This window comes from Microcaecilia unicolor, chromosome 3 (genome assembly GCF_901765095.1).
Source record: "Microcaecilia unicolor chromosome 3, aMicUni1.1, whole genome shotgun sequence".
NCBI lineage: Eukaryota > Metazoa > Chordata > Amphibia > Gymnophiona > Siphonopidae > Microcaecilia > Microcaecilia unicolor.
This window is the reverse complement of record NC_044033.1, coordinates 304,069,720-304,092,596: the sequence shown is the minus strand read 5'-3', so window position 1 is coordinate 304,092,596 and position 22,877 is coordinate 304,069,720. Positions and strand designations below refer to the sequence as shown.

Sequence of the window (22,877 nt, the reverse complement as noted above, 5' to 3'; positions counted from 1 at the left end):
TTACATTTTCTTGATAAAATTAAGGCAATAGAATGATTTTGGAGGTTTTTCTGACCTATGATTACTTTTTCACTGGTTACAGATAAAACGTTATTACATTTAAGAACTACATTATTGTAGCACTATCAGTACCAGTTGGATGAGGTCTTTTCCTTTTTTTTTTTTTTTTAAAGTATAAACAGTAATAATAAAAAAAATAATACTATTCAATTACATTTTTAAAATATGTTTTCCTGACTTCCGGTGGAGCTGCCGGCCAAGATGGCCGCAACTCTGTGAGCTCCACGAGTCCCCGATCGTGGACCCCCGCATAGCACGCTCCCAATACTGAGCTGCTCGATTGAAATCGGCCCGGGAGTCCGCTAAAACCGGGAGGAATGCGCGCATAATAAAAAAAAAGCCCGATAATCCAGCGAGCAAGAGCCGCGAAAAAGAAGACCGAGACTGCCCACTCCTCCCCCACAGGAAAACGCATGCGCCCGATACCGGAGGAGCAGAACCGGAGATCGGCGAAATAAGAGCCCGTGCTGAGGGTGATGAGCGGCGCTCAGCATTACCTGTAGATCCGGTGGTGCACGAATCCAGGCAAGTTTAGAGATCCAGGGAAGGGGAGGGGAGCAAAACGAGACAAAGAGACGCTGGCAGCCATTACAGGAAGTGAGGGGCTCTGAGCTGCAATCGAGAGACAACTGAAAGACTCAGGAAAAAAAAAAAAAAAAAAAAAGACTCGCAAGCTGCCAGCATAAACTGTAGAGGGAAGGAGTCTGGCAGAAAACCATACCTTAGAGAGGTTTAAACTACACATCTTCCTCTCTTCTGCAGTACCTCAGCAAACTCTCTAATACAGCCCTGAGAGTACAGGATATCACAGTTGGTAGAAGAGATCCACAACCTGCAACAGCATTCTAACATATCAGGAGTAATAACAGGTCCTCAACCCAACAGTGCCATCTTTAATACATTTGTATGGCGGCTCGAGGATCAAAAAAGGAGGCGGAGAAATCCAGAGGAGGGGGACTGAAGATGGCCGACAAGAGCTCTCCCCCATCCCCGTCAGAGAAGTCTGCATGGACCTCGGAAATAGTTGCAGAAGTGAAAACTGCAGTGGAAGAGGCCATGAGCCACCAACTGCAACAAATAATTGATAAGCTAGACGGAATGGACCAGAAGTTTACAAACTTTACTGCAGATTTGCAGGAGGTACAGCAAAGACTAGGCGATGTAGAAACTAAGGCACAGGACTCAACAACAGATATTGAACACCTTAAGAAAGCAGTGACATCACTGGAAGATAAAGTGGACGATTTGGAGAACCGTTCTCGAAGGAACAACCTTAGACTGGTCGGAGTACCTGAATCGATAAAAGATGCTGAACTGCGGGGTTTCTTAGAACCTTGGCTTTCTAAAACATTGTTGACTCAAAGTACCGCGGGCCCAGTAAAGATAGAACGAGCTCATCGGCTGGGTCCCAGGAGAGCTCTCAACGATAGGCCGAGGGTAGTAATACTCAGACTGCTCCACTATCACCATAAGATGGAAATACTAGCTGCTCTCAGGAATGGAGGGAAGCTAGAAATGGAAGGGCAAAGGATTATGTGTTTCCAGGACTATTCCACTAAAGTGTCCCTTCAACGCAAACAATTTTCCCGGATCTGCGGAAGGCTCCACAGCCTACAAATACGGTTCAGCCTATTATACCCGGCAAGGCTACGAGTACAACACAATGGAACTGTACAATTTTATGAAAATGTGGATGCAGCCCAAGCATTCGTGGATCAGCTAGAACGTGAAAGGCCGAGCACATCCAAGACGTGATGCTAAACACTAAAAATACTCCAGGTCCAGTTATGGAGTCCGGAAGCACAGAGGAGATAATGTGCAATACTCCGGAATACTGTAAATGATGTTTGAATGCTTTAGATACTTAAATTAAATGTTGACAATAATGTTGATTAGTATATGCAAAGGGAGGACGTGCATAGCTCAAGAATGCTTTAAATGATATTTAAATGCTTAGGGCCATCAAGTTAAGTGTTGATGTTAATGCTGTTAAATATGCGTAAAGGGAGAGAAAACACACTGCAGCGAGTTTGAGGGGGTCCTCGATCGGATACACGGAAGTAGAGCACCTATGGTGCCAGCAAGAAGTAGGTGGGGGCTGGAAGGGGAGGGGTGGGTAGGGGAGGGGGGGTAGCACTGTTAAATTGGGGATGGATTAGGGTAATGCATAGGGACCAAAATGCTCATAAAGGATGCACTTGGGGGGGCGCAGGCTGGGACGCCCACCCAGGGAAGATGCACGACTTGGGAAAGTACCAACAGAGGAATAGACTACATACAGACCATGGTTAGGCTAGTCACATGGAATGTGGGAGGCATCAACTCACCCATAAAAAGAACAAAAATCCTACAACAGTTGCAGAGACACCATATAGACATAGCTCTATTGCAAGAGACGCACCTCAGCCCAGAGGAACATGCAAAATTAAAAACATGGTGGGTGGGGGAATGTATCTCTGCCGGGGCACAAGGGAAAAAAGGAGGAGTAGCAGTGTTACTCCGTAAAGGAGTGGCGGCCTCGGTACGCCCATTAGTAGCAGACCCTGGAGGTAGATTTGTATTTTTTTTTTTATTTATTTATTTATTTATTTATTTATAATTTCAACATTTTATACAAGCATTCAATCTTGTTAAAGAAAAACAGAATAACAAAATATATGTAATAAGAAATAGGAAACAAAACTCTCCCCTCGTATTCTAAGGAAGATATAAAGAACATAATATTTTCAATTCTTTCTTAGACCACAAAAAAAAATGGGGGACTAAACATTAATGATGGAATTTAAACATGTGGTAAACAAATTTTAAATGAATATGGCCTGGATAGACTCCACACTTTTAAATATTAATCCTGATCTTATATTTTTTCGGACACTATCTGGTTATCTTTTTCATGTCTAAAAAGACTTTCAGCTGTTCTGGTTCAAAAAACACATATTTTTTATCTAAATAGTTTATCATACATTTACAAGGATATGACAAAATGAATCTTGCCCCAAGCAATCGAGTTTCTTCTCTATAAGCTAAAAAAGCTTTTCTTCTATCTTGTGTGGTTTTCACCACATCTGGATATATCCATATCTTTTCTCCAAGAAACATTTTAGTTGAATTTTTAAAGTACATTTTCAATATGGCATTCACGTCCTGTTCGAAAACTAATGAAACAAGCATAGTTTTTCTAGTTTGAATTTCAGTAACTGATTGTTCCAAGAAGGCTGTTAGATTTTGTAAATCTCCTGAAGTCTTCAATTTTTCTCCCCTTTTCAAATCTGGTAAGTAATATATTTTGTTAATTGGGGGAATCAATTCTGGGGAGTATAGAAGATTTTCCATAAGAAATTTTTTAAACAGTTCCTTCGCATTAAATTCAGAGGAAACAGGGAAATTCAAAAACCTTAAATTTAAACGTCTATTATAGTTTTCAAAGTATTCTATCTTTCGATGGATTGCCATCTTATCCTTAATAAGCAAATCAGATTTCTCTTTCAAAATACTTAAGTCCTGTTGAACAGCTATATTAGTCTTTTCAGATTCTTTTTTAAAGGTATCCAACGCCGAAGTTACCAAATCTAGTTTACTCACGATTGGGGTTACAACGGACGTTAATGTCTGTATCGCTGTCCAGATAGTGTCCAAAGTTACCGCCTCGGGGGTCTTAAACTCCACTTTGTTCTGTTGTTGTCCCAGGGCCTCATCTTGGGCTCCGGTGCACAGGTCTTCTGTTTCGCCATCTTCAGACGTTTCTAGAAGTCCTAACCCACTTCTGAGGCCTGCTGGGCAAGGCGGGGGGTTAATTTCCGGCGAGGATAGTGAGGTCTCAACTCCCCGTGGAAAAGACGATCCACCTTCGTCCTCCACTGCGGGGAAACTCAAGCCGGTTCTTCGTGGAGTACTGGCGGCAAACCTCTCCATCGTCGTCTGCACTAGGGCGGTATCGGGATTTTCACCGGTAAGCCCTTTACCACCCCTTTCCTTTTGGTGTGAGGCATTTTTAGGAAACTTTGCTATTGCAATCGTTCACCTAGGGAAAGTCAGCGTCGATGTTGAGCGTCTACCAATCCATCCGCCATCCTAGATTTGTATTAATGGAAGTAGAAGTTTCAGGTCAGAAGCTGCTAATTTGTAATGTATATGCTCCCAATCAATATGACAGACATTTTTATAACCAGGTGATGCGCCACCTGAGTTCTTACCCAGGAGAACATGTCCTGGTGGGTGGGGATTTTAATACGGTGTGGGATGCCTCCATAGATAGCTCACAGGGACAGAGGAGAGACACGGTGGCCTCCAACAAAGGCCTGAAAAAGTTGGGACAGACATTAGACCTAATAGATGTATGGAGAGTGTTACACCCCACTGAGCGGGACTATACACATCACGCACGAGCGCATGAGTCCCAGGCTAGAATAGATTACATACTCATATCAGAAGAGATGCTTGAGAGGGTAAAGGATGTGTCTATTGGCCCTTACACGATTACTGACCATGCCTGGGTATACTTAGAGTGGGAGCTGGGAATAAACCAACATAAGGGGAGCTCTTGGCAATTTCCCTTAGACCTAGCAGGAGATGACATCTTCAAAGCTAAACTAAAAGAACGCTGGGAGGAATATGAAAGCTTGAATCAACAACACATAGGAGATCCAGTTCTGTTTTGGGACGCAGCAAAAGCAGTGATAAGAGGAGAAATAATCAGTTATTATCACCACATTAGAAAGACGCGAAATAGAGAAATATTGCGTTTAAGTAAATTAGTGTGTAAGGCACGCCAGACATATGGAAGGACACATCTAGAAGCCCACCGCAGCAACCTTTTAGAAGCCCAAGCCTCATTGAATATGCTTCTACACCAAAGGGCCTCTAAGTCCCACTTATACTACAAATTCCAGCTACACCGCTTTGGAAACAAAGCAGGGCGCCTTCTGGCACGCCTAGCTAACCCGCGAGGGAATAAACGACAAGTATTGCAAATCAGAGGGCCCCAGGGGACAATAGAACGTGCAGCTGATAAAATCTGTGAGACCTTTGCAAAATTCTATAGCGAACTGTATGCGCAGCCAAGGGAACAGGTTATGCCGGGATCCCTGTACTTAGATAATTTAGATCTTCCAACTCTTAGTCAAAGAGATAAGGATAAGTTGAACCAACCAATTACAGCTGAAGAGGTATTACTGGCTATTAGGCAGGGTACCCCTTTTAAGGCGCCTGGTCCCGATGGCATGCGCATAGAATTTTATAAAATGATGGGAGAGTTCATTGCACCGACCCTCACCAAATATTTTAATACAATGGTGGATGCGGAACGCGTGCCGGAGGTTTTGTCTGTAGCGCAAATAGTGGTGCTCCCAAAACCAGGTAGAGACCCGCAACAACCAGAATCATATCGCCCCATATCACTTCTTAATGTGGAAATTAAATTATTAGCTAAACTGATGGCCAATCGAATGAAAAAAGTACTACCCCAGCTAGTGCACGAAGCGCAAGTTGGATTCGTGGAGGGCAGAGTTATAGCTAAGAATCTAAGGAAAATAATCGGGGCATTGGAGACGAGACAGAAGAAGGACACCCCCTCTTTACTTATAAGCTTTGATGCAGAAAAGGCTTTTGATAGAGTGTATTGGCCATTTATGTTCTCCACGCTAGAAAAATATGGGTTTGATGGTAGATTCCTGTCAGCGGTCCGGGCTCTCTATTGTAATCCAAAAGCACGGGTGAAAGTTAATGGGATGGAATCAGAGGAGTTCCCAATATGCCGAGGAACTCGGCAAGGGTGCCCATTATCCCCGTTACTCTTTGTCTTGTCACTGGACCCGCTGATTCGAGATATAATGGCTAGCCCAACAGTGCAAGGTGTCCGAGTGGGTCGGACCATATTTAAATTAGCAGCCTTTGCGGACGACCTATTGGTATTGTTGACGGAACCCCGGACGTCTTTTGCGGACCTCATGGAATTGATGAAAGAATACGGTGACTATGCAGGATTTAGCTTGAATTTGACTAAGTCGGAGGCCTTAGCTTCCTCAGCAACAGTGAAATCACTATGGGATCAAAGTTTTCCACTAAGCTGGGCGGAAGGATCTTTTAAATACTTAGGGATAAAATTGACTATGGAATTGGAGAAATTGCATGACTTAAACATTACCACTTTGTTAGAAGGGACAAGAACCAAACTAGAGGGGTGGGATGGCCTACCATTGTCCTTGAGGGGCAGGATAAATCTAATCCAAATGGTGATATTTCCTAAGTGGTTATACCTCATGCAAACGCTCCCCATTCGATTACGCCGAAAAGACCTGGCGAAACTCACAAAACTTATCAGTAGATTCTGCTGGGGGAAAAAGAAGCCCAAGATCCAGTTTAAAGCGTTACTGGGAGGATGGCACCGAGGGGGGATGGGATTGCCTGATATAGCCTTATACAACCAGGCTTGCCTGCTGAGACATATAGGAGATTGGATAGGCCAATCAAATATATTTACACCAATAGAGGTGGAGCGAGAATATTTTGCCCCCTATGATGTTCTAACCCTCCTACATCTCGATCAGAGACAGATTCCGATCCAGTTCAGACGGTGTCGGCTGTTACAACCCATGCGCATGGCTTGGAGAGGGCTGGCTACCAACTTGGGGGGCATGCCGACAACGTCGGAACTGTTAGCACTCAGAGGAAACCCGAATTTTGAGCCAGGGCAGAGTAATGCCACATTTATAAGATGGGGAAACAAAGGAATCACAAGGGTGGAGGACCTGATGGGACCAGAAGGGAACCTCCTAACATATGAGGAATTACAAGATAAGATAGGGAATACTTGGGGAGACCGCTTTGCCTATGCTCAGGTCAAGCATTACATTCTACATCTAAACCAGCATGCCCTAAGACGGAAACTTGGACATCTGGTCAGCACATTTTTCCAAAAGCTAGAGATAACGGGAATGACAGTTTCCACTTTATACAGAGCGCTTGTGTCCCACTGCCCCCAAAATAACTTGGGATATATCATACAAAGATGGGAAAGAGATTCGGGGAGGACATTAAGAGGATGGGACATTGGGGCAACATTGAGACGCATACCGTCACTCACCATAGATGAGAGATTAAGAGAGTGTGGGTACAGGGTGGTCATGAGGGCATATATGTCAGGGCAACAATGGGGACACATGAGGGCCGCAAGTGATACTAGGTGTGTAAAATGCAATCAAGCCCCACACAACTTATATCACGCTTTCTGGGGCTGCCCAAAGGTACGTGCCTTTTGGAGACAAATCCAGAGTTATCTAACTAGAATAACACAGGTCCCAGTAGGTGGGACCTGGGATCATTATGTCTTAGACACACAAGCAGCTTTTGCGACCCAGGCGAAAGGAAATAGAATTTGGTGTCGCAAGGTATGTTTAGTGGCCAGAAAGACTATTCTACAGAAGTGGATAGACCCGGATCCACCAGTGTATTGGCACTGGAGGAACCAGATACATGAGTTGGCCACCTGGGAAGCCAGAGAGGCGAAGGGAGCCCCGAAGAGGAAAAAACAGTTCATGTCCATATGGGGCCAATATATACAAGGACTTAGTCCACGGGGGCGAAGTTTGCTCCTCAGTCTATTGTGAAATGCCTTGGCAGTATACATGGTATGTACGTTTCAACCCACTATCCCCAGTATTGATTGGCTTACACAGAAACAAGGGGGGAGGGAGGGGGGGGGAAGTACATAAAAAGTTGATGATGGTCTGTTTACTACTTATATGTGAAGATCTATCATACCGTTGCAGTTTTATATTTTATGGTATTTGTTACACCATGTTATTTCATCATCAATAAAACCGTTGAAACATAAAATATGTTTTCCTGATTTTTCTAGGTTTTCACCATTGTTTTCTGAGGAGGGATATGACAGGGGTCTAAACTCCTGAGTGGAATAGAATGGGTAAGCATGAATCAATTATTTACTCTTTGAAAAAGTACAAAGGCCAGGGGACACTCAATGAAGTTATATGGTAATACTTTAAAACAAATAGGAGGAAATAATTTCACTCAACAAATAGTTAAGCTCTGGAACTTATTACCAAGTAACAGTAATTAGTGTATCTGGATAAAAAAGGTCTAGGCAAATACCTGGAGGAAAAGTCTATAATCTGCTATTAAGGCAGACGTGGGGAAAGCTATTACTTATTCCTGGGATTCTACCAGGTACTTGTGATCTGGATTGGCCAGCGCTGGAAGCAGGATATTGGGCTAGATGGACCATCGGTCTTGACCCAGTATGGCTATTGTTATGTTCCTCATATAGAAAGAAGTTTCTGATAGGAAGCATAGATGGATCAGGTAGAATACTTTTCAAGTCTTTCAGAAATCCAGGCATTTCACTGTAATATCCTTTTAAATAATCATTGAACATTTTCTGTAAAAGAGAGCGATCTTGGCCCATATACTATTCAACATCTTTCTTACCCCACTTACCATTTTGATTCCATCTCTCAAAGTTACTGTATTCATGTATGCTGACGACATACAGCATTTGTGCACTGTTGATTATAATAATCCTTCAATTATCTCATCACTAAATGCTAAGCTAGATACCATTGCCTCCTGGCTACAAAGCCATAAAATGAAACAAATCAAACAAGACAAACGCCATTCTATTTTCTAACACTCCATCAATCTCTCTTCCTATTTCACTTATGATCTCTAGTGCAAAAATATACTTAGCTTCATAAATGAAAATATTGGGTATCATTATTGACAACGATCTTTGCTACCCACTGCATATTTCCTCTATAATACAAAATAGTTTGTTTAAAATGAAGCAAATTCACTGAATAAGAAGGGTTGTCATCCAGAATACTCTCAGGAAACTACATCACGCTTTTGTTGTAGGTCACTTAAACTACTGTAATGCTCTTTTTACTGGTCTCAGACAAAAGGATATTACAAGACTTCACAAATTAGTATGCGAAGGTAAGGCGGGGTACTACAGTTTGACCTATCAAGTGCGTTTGACTTGGTGGATCATGAAATTTTATTGCAGGTAAAGTTTGGGAATTGCTGATTAGGTGGCCAAACGGTTTTCTGAAATTTCATCATTATAGAGTAAAATTAGATGGAAATTTTGGGGAGAAATGGAGTAACCCTAGTAGTGTTCCTCAGGGTTCTCCTTGTCCCCACTTCTTTTTAATGTCTGTGGGCCCCTTTTAACAAACTGCGGCAAAAGGGGGCTTGCACTGGCATCGGCGCATGTTTTTCACGCACTCCGAGGCCCCCTTTTACCACAGCGGGTAAAAGGGAAGTCTCTTATTTCCTGCAGGAAATAGCTGTGTGGCAAGTAAAGCACTTGCTTCATGGCCATTTCGGGGGGGGGGGGGGGGAGGGAAGTCCTTACCACCACCCATTGAGGTGGCGGTAAGGGCTTCTGCGCTAACCCAGCTGTAACAGGGCAGCGCACGACACTGCCCGATTACTACCGGGTACATGGCGCGCTAGGGATGGGAAGTATCGCTGGGCTGCTGCGGTAGCCCAGTGGTACTTCCTGTTTAACCAGCAGTAAGCCCGTGTTGGGCTTATTATCGCCGCTTAGTAAAAGGGGCCCTCTATATATTCATTGAGTTATGCCTTGAAGAAATTAGGGGTCTATTTTTATAGTTATGCTGACGATATTAGTTATAGTCCCTATTAACTCAACAGTTGCATCACACTCACAATGTTATTGATACTTTAGAGTTTTGGATAAAAATACATATGCTCAAGTTAAATGCAGAAAAAAACTAAATTTTTACTGATTAGTCATTCAGTCTCTGAAAAGGAAAATAGTGTCAGAATTAATTAGACTTTGTATCAGTTTTATTTTTCTATAAAAGTATTGGGTGTTCTACTAGATTCCAAATTATCTTTTGACTCACATACTAATACACTAATACAGAAAGCATTTTTCATTATGCAAAATCTTCGGTGGCTACACCAATATTTTGAACAAGATCATTTCCATTTGATAGTGCAATCTTTGATTTTCAATATGTTGGATTATTGTAATATCTATTTACAGCGTTCCAAAATTACTTCTTAAGCGATTACAACCATTCAGAATATTGCACTTCATTTGATTTACTTTTTGAAAAAGTCTGACAGTGTATCTCAGTTTTTCATAAAGAGGTATTGATTCCAATGCTAGAGTCCTATTTAAATTTTGTCTTATTTTTAAAGTAATTCATGCTTAGCTCCACTGTATTTTTTAGGTCATTTTACTTTGGCTTTAAAATCTAGATCTACAAGATCAATAGCGTTATTTACTTTCCCTTCTTTGAAAACTATTACAAGATTTAAATTATTAGATACCTTTTTTTCTTTCCAAACAGCAAGTCTTAGTAAAGATGTTCAGACTTTTCTACTTACTTCAAGATATTTTCAATTAAAAAAAGATATAAAAACCTATTTCAGAAATTTGTATTGCAATCTAATAAGTAATAAGGATTAGTATTTTTTTTCCATTAAATGAATATGTAATTTTTTTTTTGTTAACTATTGTTTGTAAGTTCCTGGATCCAGGATATGTTTAGCTTCTTTTGTACTGGGATCCGCTTTGAACCGCAAGGTGTAAGCAGACTACAAGTTACATGGTTAGTATTAATGTTCAACTTGTTCAAAATAAAGTAGTAAAACTAATTACAAATGCTAAAATATACGTTCAATGCTACTTCACTGTTAAAAAGTGAACATTGGCTACCAACATCGGCCAGGATACCTTACAAAATCATAACTCATGTATATAATACCCTTACCCAAGGCTTTCCCTCATTTGTCATGTATTCTGATATGAACCCTCTCGCGCCCTATCTTCTTCCCAGTACCAGCTATTAACAGGCCTATCCTACTTGTTTTGAACACACTTGCTTTTTAATATTAAGTGTTTTAGGTTCGACTTTTTGGAACAACCTGTCAATTGAATCACATCTCAAAACAAATTACCAAAAATTGAAATATAGATTTAAAAAGTTATTTTTACCCCCCAAAATTTAATTTGACATTTGATTTTGACTATTGATCTCCTTAATGTGGAGAGTGATGCCTGGATTTGTGGACATACACTACAAACTGAGGGTCTATCCTTATTCTTGCCCTGTTCCTTTTTCAAGCTTGTAATTTCTTTTCCATATCTTTTTGATTTATTATTGTAAACCACTCAGATAGTTTTTACCAATTTACAGGAGATCAAATGGTAAATAAACTTGAAAACCTTGAAAGAGTTTGTCTGGAAGCAGGATATCAAAAGGGGAGGAGTCATCTGTCACTTTAAAACTTCAGTTGAAATCAATGGCTTTTTAGTAGATGAATAAGAACACAAGAATTGCCAAACTGAACCCCATGGATAAGCTGTGGCTTTCCCCAAGTCTACCTTAATAATGGTTTATGGACATTTCTTCCAGGAATTTGTTCAAACATATTTTAAACCTAGCTATGATAATTGCTTTTAACACATCCTCCAGCAACAAGTTCCAGAGCTTAACTATGCATTGAGTAGAAAAACTGTATTCTCTAATTTGTTTTAAATATACTACTTAGTAAAACTTCATGGAATGCTCCTTAGTCTTTGTAATTTGTGAAAAAGTAAATAATCAATTCGTATTTACCATTCCAATCCATACTGGGTTTTATAGACCTCTATCATATTTCCCCTAAGCCATCTGTTCTCCAAACTGAACAGCCTCAACCTCACTAAGGGCATCTTTTACTAAGGCGCGCTTACGTTTTTAACGCGCGCTAAAATTGTGGGTGCGCTAAACATTAGTGACGCCCATAGGAATGCATTGGCTTTAGTGAGCGCGGTTTAGTAAGTCTTTCCTCATTTTGGTGGTTACACTCTGTACCTTTTTTTAGTTCTACTTTTTTTCAGATGCAGCAACCAGAATTGCAGACAGTACTCATGGGTTAACACCATGGAGTGAGACAGAGGCATTATGATTTTTTTGTTGTTGTTTTATTCCAGAGGCGTAGCCATAGAATCACCCACTTTGGACTCAGGCCCACCCAGCAGCAGCACAACAGCAGCAATATGGCTGGCAGGAATCCCCAAACCCTGCCAGCTGAAGAATCCCAGCATCCAGCCCCCCAGGTGATCAGGTGGAGTAACTTAACTCCATGCCCCCAACCCCCCTACCGCTACCTTTAAATCCTTTAGTTCTTTGCCAGCAGCAACACATTCACCTTGCTTGCACCGGCCCAAGCGTTTCTGCCGTTCAGTGCTTTCTTCATGCTAATTTGACTACAACTGATGAACGTGATAGCTGTACTTCATTAAAAGCAGGTGCTGGTTGGACCTTATATTTCACATCCATCATTTTGAGACCAATTTAATGGTAAGTGGGGTTTGCCATGTACAAAGCTGCTGCTTATGTAAAAGGCCATGAATTAATACAGCCACCTCAGTTTTCAAGGCATACGTTAGAAGCCCAAATACAAATGCAAGTGGTTCTGCTTCCCTCTGTATTTGCTAAGGGTATGAGATATCCTCATAAAGCGATTCATTCTCTGCTGGAGGAAGAGAAAACCAAAAGAATTCCTGTAATGTTGTTCTGTGAGGTTTTTTTTTTAAGTAATATTTTCAAGGAGATTCAGTAGAAATTAAACCTGGGTCTAAAATGTCTTCCAGAATACGTTGTGAGATTTTTAGAATTTGGGGAAGAATAAGAGAAAATGGCCTTCTTGAGGTGCTTAGTCTGAAGTAAAAGAGACTAGCAAATCTTGAGGGCATTCATCTCTGTGCAAGATTTATGCAAATAGACTGAAATGGTGTTATATCAGGTTGTTGAAATTGAACATTTGGCAGCTTTTCATAGATGCATATTAAATTGCTCGCACTACCCCTTAAATTCATTGAGCATCGTTTATGCATGGTTGTGTAAGCAATTATTGTGCCATGTGTGGATTTTGGGAAAGTGGTTTTGCAAAGTTTGCCACTTTCCATGCATCGTTCTCTGCAGTTGCTTTTGAATGCAGCTGCATTGTTTATTGTGGGCATGGGTAAATCAGATCATATTACACCTCCATTCATATGGCTTCATTGCTTGCCTATTGAGCAGCATATACAATACAAAGTCCTTGTGCTGTTATTTAAATCAACAAAATCAATTTATAGATTGCTTACTAACTCCTCCTGCTGCATGAAGCGCATCACATGTCTACCTGATGATTCAACTGCTACCATCACATGGACTGGAGGCACACCCCTAGAGGCTGATTGAAATCAGTGTCATATAGTTCATTGGAGGATGATAGGTCTAAAGTGCAATTCTTTTCAAAATGCACACACAGGCTTGTTTTTATGTTTTCTGCAGCATAAAAAAAAGGAGTCTGCTGCATGCAAGAATGGTCATAGATGTTCAGAACTTTGAACTTAGTTTTGCTTTATGGAAAAGCTGCTCTATCCTGCAACATGTGATTACATTATCTGTTTGCCTGATTCTTTCTTGCTTGTTGATGAAAACTGTTTATTATCCATGTCTTATATGTACTAATGAACTGATACTATCCAAGGAGTAGGGAGGGGATCTAGGGCAACCAATCCATGTGGAACACCAAAAGCAGAGTAGATAAAATCTTTATTTTCAATGACCAGGTATAAAAGACTCGACACAGTTTTGTGTTTCAGCAAATGGGTATGCCTGCTCAGGCGTCAACATAGCTACATATGTAAAAAAAAAAATATATATATATATATATATGTACAAATATAACAAATGGAAAAAGTTGCATAAGTAAAGAATACAAGTACAAATGTATTTTGCCATAAAAAGACATGTAAAATGATATATAATGTCATGCTAAAACAAAGGGATTATATCATGAAAGCAATATGCATAAAGTATGTGGCCACATATGTACAAACAATGGAAATCAGAAAAACGGAGTGCACTTAACATGTCATGCATATATAGCATGAAAAGGAATTAAAATACTTCTAGTATAATGAAACACTAAACAGTGTGAACCAAGTTGATAAAGCATCAGAACAATGAGCCAGATAACCTTATAAAGTTGTGTAAAGAAAGCTTTCTTAGAGAATGAGGGGTATATTTAAAATGTAATGAGGTAGAATGCATCTATATGTATGTGTGTGAGTATACATTAATACAGTGGTTCCCAAACCTGATCCTGGAGGCACCCCAACCAGACAGGTTTTCAGGATATCCACAATTGATATTCATGAGATTGATTTGCATGAGGTGCAAGCAGTGTATACAGATCTCTCTCATGAATATTCAGTGTGGATATCCTCAAAACCTCACTTGCTGGGGTGCCTCCAGGACCAGGTTTGGGAACCACTGCATTAATATATAAAGGGGAGTGACAAAGTAGCCAGAGAAATAGAAAGTGAAATATGAGGAGGACCAACCTGTGTCAAATGTGGATATATTTTCAGTTGTGCAATCTTGTAGCTGAAAAGCTACCTTTGCTGCAAAATCCAAAAAGAGGAAAGCCAAGAAGAAAAAAATCTTTAAGCACAAAAATTTAAGGGGTAATAGACCACCACAACAAGAACCAGTTAGGGCAAGTGTTAAACAACAGTGCACCCCCAAAGAAAAGATTTTTTTTAAAGGGGGAATACACCAATGCTGTGTATTTCAAAAGCAGTGAAAACCAATGCTGAAAATGTGCTAAAACATACTAGAAAATATAATAAAATATATCTATAATGGCAGATATAAGAAATGGAGCAACATCTTTATAAACAGGTAGCTTTCCTCACGCTGTATGATACTACTTTAACTAAGAAACAGAATAGAAAAGAGATGTACTGCGGAAAAGTACACTTACCTAAAACATTCAGTAACAGCTCAAAAAGCACACCACCAATAACATCGCTTAAAGCAGAGAAGAGCAACCAGGTGTGAGGGTTTTTTTTCCTGCAAAACATATCTTAAACAATTTTTCTCCGAGGACAAGCAGGCTCCATCTTCTTACATGTGGGTCATCATCTGCGATGGCCCAGGAGACCAGAAGTTTCCCTTAGAAAAAACTAGAAGCTTTAAGAGTGCTCGCCCTCGCGGGCCCGAGTGCACCGCACATATGCGAGCATGACTGAACTAGTTCTTTTTCATCCGCTTCGCGAGAGAGTGCTGTTTTTCAGCTGCTCCTCGTTGTTTCAGCCCAGGAGAACATTTTTTGCATTTATCACGCCTTTTTCTCTTCTCTTTCTCTTCTTTTTTAGTTAGGTTCTTTAGCTAAAATAAAAAAATTTAAAACAACAGTTTTTCCCTTATTTTATTATTATTATTATTTTTTTTTTTTTAGAGTTTACTCAATTTGTTTAAGCTTCCTTTCTTTTTCGTTGCGGCCGCCCTTAGGCAGCGTCTTTTCTTTCCTTCTTTTTGTGCTTTTTCAATTGGCACGATCGAGCCGTTTGATTTTGCGGACGCTATTTTCCCGCCCATGTCATCGAGGACTCCCAGCGGCTTCAAGCGCTGTACTTGCTGCAACCAGACCATCTCGTCTACCGACCCTCACGCATGGTGTCTCCAGTGCCTCGGGGCCGATCATCTTCCAGCTGCTTGCAAGTTGTGTAAGTTGATGAAGAAGAGGACCCAGATGGCTTGAGAGGCTCAGCGCGAGAGACGTTTTTCGGATCGGTCCGGTTCTTCGACGTCAGCATCGGTACCGAGGTCGGCGGCATCGGCGTCAAGGGAAGCAGCATTGAGAGTCCAGGTAATGGCTGCCAAAAGACCACTTCGAGCTGGGAGCAGCGAGGCATCGAGTGGGTCTACACCCGTCTCGAGGCCTACTGCTATGCAGGCCACCCGGGACTGTCCTGAGTTGGACCCGGCCCCCAGGAGGTGTGAGGATTCCACGTCCTCCTCATTGGTACCAAGGAGTGTCGATGACGGGCGTCAGGTGAAGGCTAAGAAGCACCGTCATCGATCTCCTTCTCACGGTACCGAGAGCTCCGGGGAGCCAAGGGAGTCGGCACCCGAGAAGCGTCGTTGCCGGGAGGACCGCTCACCCTCCATTCAGGAAGTGCCGATGCGTCAGTCATCCGGCAGCCTTGTACCGGCTCTCGAGCCCCTTCAGATTCTGGCACTGACTCCTGCACCAGCCCCGCAGCCTTTTTCAATGGCAGCTCTCGATGTGCGTCTCCGGGCCATTGTTCCAGGGCTTCTGGAAGGACTGCTCCGTCAGCCTGCTTCAGTACCAGAGGTGCTTGCGCCTCCCGTACCTACTGCTGAGATGGCGTCTGGCCCATCTCCTGTGAGGAGGTCCTCGCTCTTGGTACCGACTTGCTGGGTTGACTTCTCCCTTGACGTCGGTGGAGGAAGCTTCGCCGGAGTCCAGATAGGAGTCGACTTCTCGACATCCCCCACGAGGACATCGATCCTCAAAGTCGAGACAGGCTCAGGTTCGGGCTGCTCTTCGAGAGCTTTTGTCCGATACCGAGGAGGAGCACTCATGGTAAGAGGAGGAAGACGCCAGGTATTTTTCGGAAGAAGACTCCCAGGGGCTTCCTTCTGATCCTACTCCGCCTATTGAAGTTAGACAGTCTCCACCTGAGAGTCTCTCTTTTTCATCTTTTGTGTGGGAAATGTCTAAGGACATTCCATTTCCCATGGAGGCTGTGGATGAGCCCAGGGCTGAGATGTTTGAGGTTCTGGATTATCCTTCTCCACCTGCAGACATTGCAACGCCCCCCCCCCCTGCACAGTACACTCAGGGAAGTGATGTTGCAGAATTGGTCTTGCCCTCTCTCTAATTCAGTGGTCAACAAGAAGTCTGAATCCCAGTACAAAGTCCATGGTGAGCCTGTGATGGTGAAGGCCCAACTTCCTCATGATTCTATGGTATTGGACTCTGCTCTCAGAAGAACCAAGAGTACTAGAGACTATGCCTCGGCGCCCCCGGGCAGAGAGTCTAGGACTTTGGATCCTTTTGGGAGGTGTACGTATCAGGCTGGAATGCTCGCCGCCAAGATCCAAACATACCAGCTGTACACCAGCATTCACTTACAGAACTCGGTTAAGCAACTATCCAGATTAGTTGAAGCTCTCCCTCCGGAGATTGCTGAGCCTTTTCACCAGGTGGTCAGGCATCAGAGCGCGTGTCGCAAATTCCTGGCCACGAGGGCTTACGACACTTTTGATGCCGCATCCTGAGTAGCTGCTCAGGGTACCGTGATGTGCAGACTCTCATGGCTGCGTGTCTCGGACCTGGATCAGAAGACCCAGCAGTGATTGGCGGATGTTCCTTGCCGGGGGGGGGTAACCTTTTTGGAGAGAAGGTCGATACCCTCAAGAAGCATCATGATGCTATGGATTCTCTCTCCCGCCGGACGCCTTCTGCTACTACCTCCTCCTCTAGGAGGTTTTTTGGAGGGAGGAGGAGTGCTCCCTATTCCTATAATAGGCGTAGGTACACTCCTACTTCTCGACAGCCTGTTCAAGCTCGCTCCCAGCAGGCTCGCTCTCGTTAGCGGCGTGCGCCGAAGGCTCGTCTGGCTCCCCAGCAAAAACAAGGGACAGGTTTTTGACTGGCTCCAGAGCAGCATAGCTGAGCAAAGAGTATCCATGCTGGACGATCTGCCTGTTGGGGGGAGGTTGATATTTTTTCACCAAAGGTGGCCTCATAACCTCCAACAGGTGGGTTCTTCAAATAGTCCGGTTAGGAAACGCTCTCAATCTGGAATCCAAACCTCCAAATTGCCCACCGGGAGCTCAATCCTTCAGCTCCCAGCACAAGAAGGTACTTGCAGAGGAACTCTCCGCCCTTCTAAAGGCCAATGCGGTCGAACCCATTCCACCAGGGGAAGAAGGGCTGGGATTCTATTCCAGGTACTTCCTTATGCAAAAAGAAAACAGGGGGGATGCGTCCCATCCTAGACCTAAGGGCCCTGAACAAATTTCTAGTCTGAGAAAAGTTCAGGATGGTTTCCCTGGGCACCCTTCTTCCCATGATTCAGGAAAATGATTGGCTATGCTCTCTGGACTTAAAGGATGCTTACACCCATATCTCGATAGTCCCAGCTCACAGGAAGTATCTTCGGTTTCAGCTAGGAACGCAGCACTTTCAGTACTGTGTAATGCCGTTTGGTCTGGCGTCTGCACCCAGAGTGTTTACCAAGTGCCTGGCTGTAGTCGCAGCATCGCTACACAGACTGGGAATGCACGTCGTCCCTTATCTCAACGATTGGCTGGTGAAGAGCACATCAGAGGAGGGTGCTCTGCAGTCCATGCGAATGACTATTCAGGTGCTAGAACTACTTGGGTCTTCCAGAGGGTGTCTCCCGACCTCTTTGAAATGGAGGTGGTTTGCCATCTGGTGTGACAGCAAGGCCCTAGATCCTCTTTCTTGTCCTACACAGACCCTGCTTGAATACCTTCTACACTTGTCAGAGTCTGGTCTCAAGACCAACTCCGTAAGAGTCCACCTTAGTGCGATTAGTGCTTATCATCGCTGTGTAGAAGGTAAGTCGATCTCTGGCCAGCTTTTAGTTGTTCGCTTCATGAGAGGTTTGCTTTTGTCAAAGCCCCCTGTCAAACCTCCACCAGTGTCATGGAATCTCAACGTCATTCTCACCCAGCTGATGAAAGCTCCTTTTGAGACACTGAATTCCTGCCATCTGAAGTACTTGACCTGGAAGGTCATTTTCTTGGTGGCTGTTACTTCAGCTCGTAGAGTCGGTGAGCTTCAGGCCTTGGTAGTTCATGCACCTTATATCAAATTTCATCACAACAGAGTAGTCCTCCACACGCACCCTAAGTTCCTGCCAAAGGTGGTGTCGGAGTTCCATCTGAACCAGTCAATTGTCTTGGCAACATTTTTTCCCCGTCCTCATACCCGCCCTGGCGAAAGCAGTTTACATACCTTGGACTGCAAAAGAGCATTGGCATTTTACGTGGAGCGGAGAAAGCCCTTCAGACAGTCCGCCCAGTTGTTTGTTTCTTTCAATCCCAACAGGAGGGCAGTTGCCATCGGAAAACGCACAATCTCCAATTGGCTAGCAGATTGCATTTCCTTCACTTATGCCCAAGTTGGGCTGACTCTACAGGGTCATGTCACGGCTCATAATGTTAGAGCCATGGCTGCATCAGTGGCCCACTTAAAGTCGGCCTCCATTGAAGAGATTTGCAAGGCTGTAGACCGGTGTTTAAAGATTTTATTGATTTTAGAACATTTTGCTTGAAAAATGCACCATTCATGACTGAATCTTATTTCTTCAGATCATTGAAAGCAGATTGAAAAGCAGTTGCAACGCCAGTTCCTGATGAAGCCACAGAACGGTGAAACGGTGGCACCGTAGGACCAAAGCTAAGTGTTGCATTATATCTGGTTGGCGCTTTCCTGGATTTAAAACCGGTTCTAGTCAGAATCGCATATTAGAAATATAGCATTGAGCACGTAGAAAGATGTAAAATAAGAAGAGTCATCAACAAATCCCTATAATAGAAACATATCAACGGCTCTCATTGTATCCATTGTAAACCTAGGACGTAAGGTCTGATAGATTTCTGAAGAACTACACACACACGGCTTAGGGCTGTGCCAGTCAAGTGTGCATATCAATGGGACCCTGTGCTGCCCGAGGACGCCGCTTGCGTAGAGGTAGGGGACATGACACTGAGGCACACCGCTACTCACCTTTCCTTCCTCCGAGTAAATTCCATTGATCACCACCCTCTGGCATCTGTCAACCAGTTTCTAATCCAGTTCACCACTTTGGGTCCTACCTCCACAGCCTTTCAAGTTTATTTAAGAGCCTCCTATGAGGAACTATGTCAAAGGCTTTGCTGAAATCCAAGTAGATATATCTAGTGCACGTCCCTGATCCAGTTCTCTGGTCACCCAGTCAAAGACTTCAATCAAATTCGTTTGGCGCTGTTTATCTTTGGTAAAACCATGTTGCCTCGGATCTTGTAACTCATTGGATTCCAGGAAATTTACTATTCTTTCCTTCAGCAATTTTTCCATTATTTTTCCAATAACCAAAGTAAGGCTTACTGGCCTGTATTTTCCCACTTCTGTCACTACTTTTGTAAAGAGGGACCATATCTGCTCTTCCCCAATCCCACAGGACCGTTCCTGTCTCCAAGGATTTATTAAACAAGTCTTTAAGAGCACCCACCAGAGCCTAAGTTCCCTCAATATCCTGGGATCCCATCTGGTCCCATGGCTTTGTCCACCTTCAATTTTTCAAGCTTTTCATAAACTCATTCTTCCATGAATGGTGTAATATCCACTCTTTACCAGCTGATCATGGACCTTCTCTAGGATTTTCTTTCATGAACACAGAAGTATTTGTTTAGCATGTTCACTTTTTTTTTTTAATTGCTCTCCACATAGCTGTCCACTTCATCTTTCAGTCTCACAATTACATCTTTAGCTTTCCTCCTTTCACTAATATAGCTGAAAAATTCTTGTCTCCCTTCCTTACATTTCTAACCATTTGCTCTTCTGCCTCTGCTTTTGCCAGATGTATCTCCCTTTTGGCTTCTTTCAGTTTCTTCTGGTATTCTTTTCTGTGTTCCTCTTCTTGAGTTTTCCTGTATATCATGAACGCCACCTCTTTTGCCTTTTTCATATCAGCCACTTGTTTGGAGAACATATCGGTTTCCTTCTTTCTTGCTTTTATTTACTTTACTTAGGTAAAGGTCAGTAGCCATGTTAATTGTTCCTTTCAGCCTGGACCACTGTCTTTCCACTTCTCGTATGTCTTCCCATCCTTTCAGCTCTTTCTTCAGATACACACCCATTTTATTAAAGGCAGCATGTGTGAAATCCAGAACTTGGAGGTTTGGAGCCCTCTGCTCTATCAAACCAAACCATTTGGTGATCACAACTACCCAGGTGGGCACTTATGACATTAGGCATACTTTCCCCATTTGTGAGCACCAGATCCAGCGTTGCTCCTTCTCTCATGGGATTCATCACCATTTGTCTGAACAGAACACTTTGAAAGGCATCCACTATCCCCCTACTTGTTTCTGATTCCGCAGATGGAACTTTCTAGTCCACATCCAGCAAGTTGAAATCTCCCAGTAACAGCACTTCTTTCTTTCCCAACTTTTGGACATATGCAACCAGATCTTTATCAAGCTACTCTGATTGTGTCACAGGTCTGTAGACAGCACCCATGTGGATAGAGGTTTCACCTTCTCTTTTCAAGGCAATCCATATTGCTTCTTCCTTTCCCCAGATTCCCTGCATTTCAGTTGCTTTGACATTATTTTTCACATATAAAGCTACTCCTCCATCTTTTTGACCATCTCTATCCTTCCTAAATAGATTTTAGCCCTGTATGTTTGTGTCCCATTCAAGGAGTCATTGAACCATGTCTCCATGATAGCAACAACATCTAAATCTGCCCCTACCATCAGGGCTTGCAGATCATGAACTTTGTTGCTTAGATGCGAGCATTTGTGGTCATTGCTTTCCAGCTACATTTCAGTGGCACTCATCTCCTGTATAGGTTTTTGTCCTACTATGGTATTGCTAAATGAATTGCTAAGATTGTTATTATTGCTTTCTTTACTACTGTCGCAGCTTGTCTTTTGCTAAGGATGACTAACTGAATTGACCTGCTTCCAACTGCCACCCCCAGCTTCTAGTTTAAATGCCTAGACATATATTGTCGGAATCTCTCACTAAGACTTCTTTTTCCTGCCACAGTGAGATGCAGCCCATCATTACAATTTTCCATATATTGACCCATTCTCCAATGTACTTAAAACCTTCTTGGTAACACCATGCTTTTAGCCACTTATTGAAGTTCCCAATATTCTGTAGTCTTTCCTCTCCCTTTCCATAAGTAGGTAGAACTTCAGAAAAAGCTACAGTCTGTACCAAAGTTTTAACTCCTCTCCCAACTCCTGGAAAACTCTCTGCACTACAAGCAAGGTATTATTGACTAGATCATTTTTGCCCAGGTGGATAACAACATTATTCTCTTCTCTGATTATACTCACTATTTGCCTGGTACTCCTGCTAGCTGAGGATCCTGGAAGGCATTTTACTTTGTTGGGCCCCTTGAACTGTGTTCCAAAGTTAATGCCTCTGATAATGGAATCCCCTACCAGCAACAATTTTCTGGTTTGCGTTTTATTTGTGCTTTGGGAGTGTCTTTGTCTTCATTGCTTCTGGTTCCATCCTGTGCATCACAATGCTCTAGTGCAGTAAAAGAATTATGAATGGGCAGCAATTGTAAGGGCAGATGCTTCTGTGTCACATGTCGATCTGCTTGCGCCTACTGTGAGCCATCTATTCCTGGGTTGTTTTATTCTGTCAGACAGGGGTGGTAAATTTGAGTAGTGGTGGAAGCTACTTTAATTGCATTCAATTCCTGCTTAAGTTTGCTGAGCTCCTCTTTTATGCTAGCAAGCTGAATAGTGGCCTACAACAATTCAGCCAAATACCACAATTAAAAATATTCTCTGGAAGGGGCAAGTAATGAGACAATTTGAAACAAAATCTTCTTTAAACCAAATAATCCCAGGATATTAAGGGTAGGGACTATTAGACGGGCTGCATCATGCAAGGTACTTGCTGTGTGGAAGGAGTATGAGCTTCCTTAGTTATATTAAATATAACATTGTTGTAAACACCACAAGGGGGGGGGATAGAGGGGGGTAAACTAATTGAGATATGTGGTCACTGGGGAGAAGTTTATAATGTTCTCAGTGATCCCTCAATGACATGTGACGGCATAGATATGGCATGGAGCCTCCTAGGCCCGTGACCCAGGGGGTCATCAGAGTCCAGACCCTGTGGGACAGGGAGGGGGAGGATAGTGTCTTTAGAGGGAGGGAGAGCTGGTATGGCAACATTACAATACTATATGTATAGTGGACCTT

The 22,877-nt window shown here is 42.8% G+C and overlaps 1 protein-coding gene across 1 annotated transcript in view; it reads left to right on the top strand.

Annotated features, from left to right (window-relative positions):
• The window catches only part of LOC115464633 (transmembrane protease serine 12-like), a 102,651-nt gene extending 94,670 nt beyond the window's left edge, over nt 1–7,981 (top strand). The window contains exon 5 of the mRNA XM_030194996.1: nt 7,916–7,981. Within this exon, the coding sequence (XP_030050856.1) occupies nt 7,916–7,936 (21 nt within the window). The 3' untranslated portion in view covers nt 7,937–7,981. The remainder of the gene's footprint in view (nt 1–7,915) is intronic.
• Nucleotides 7,982–22,877: the final 14,896 nt, after the last annotated feature.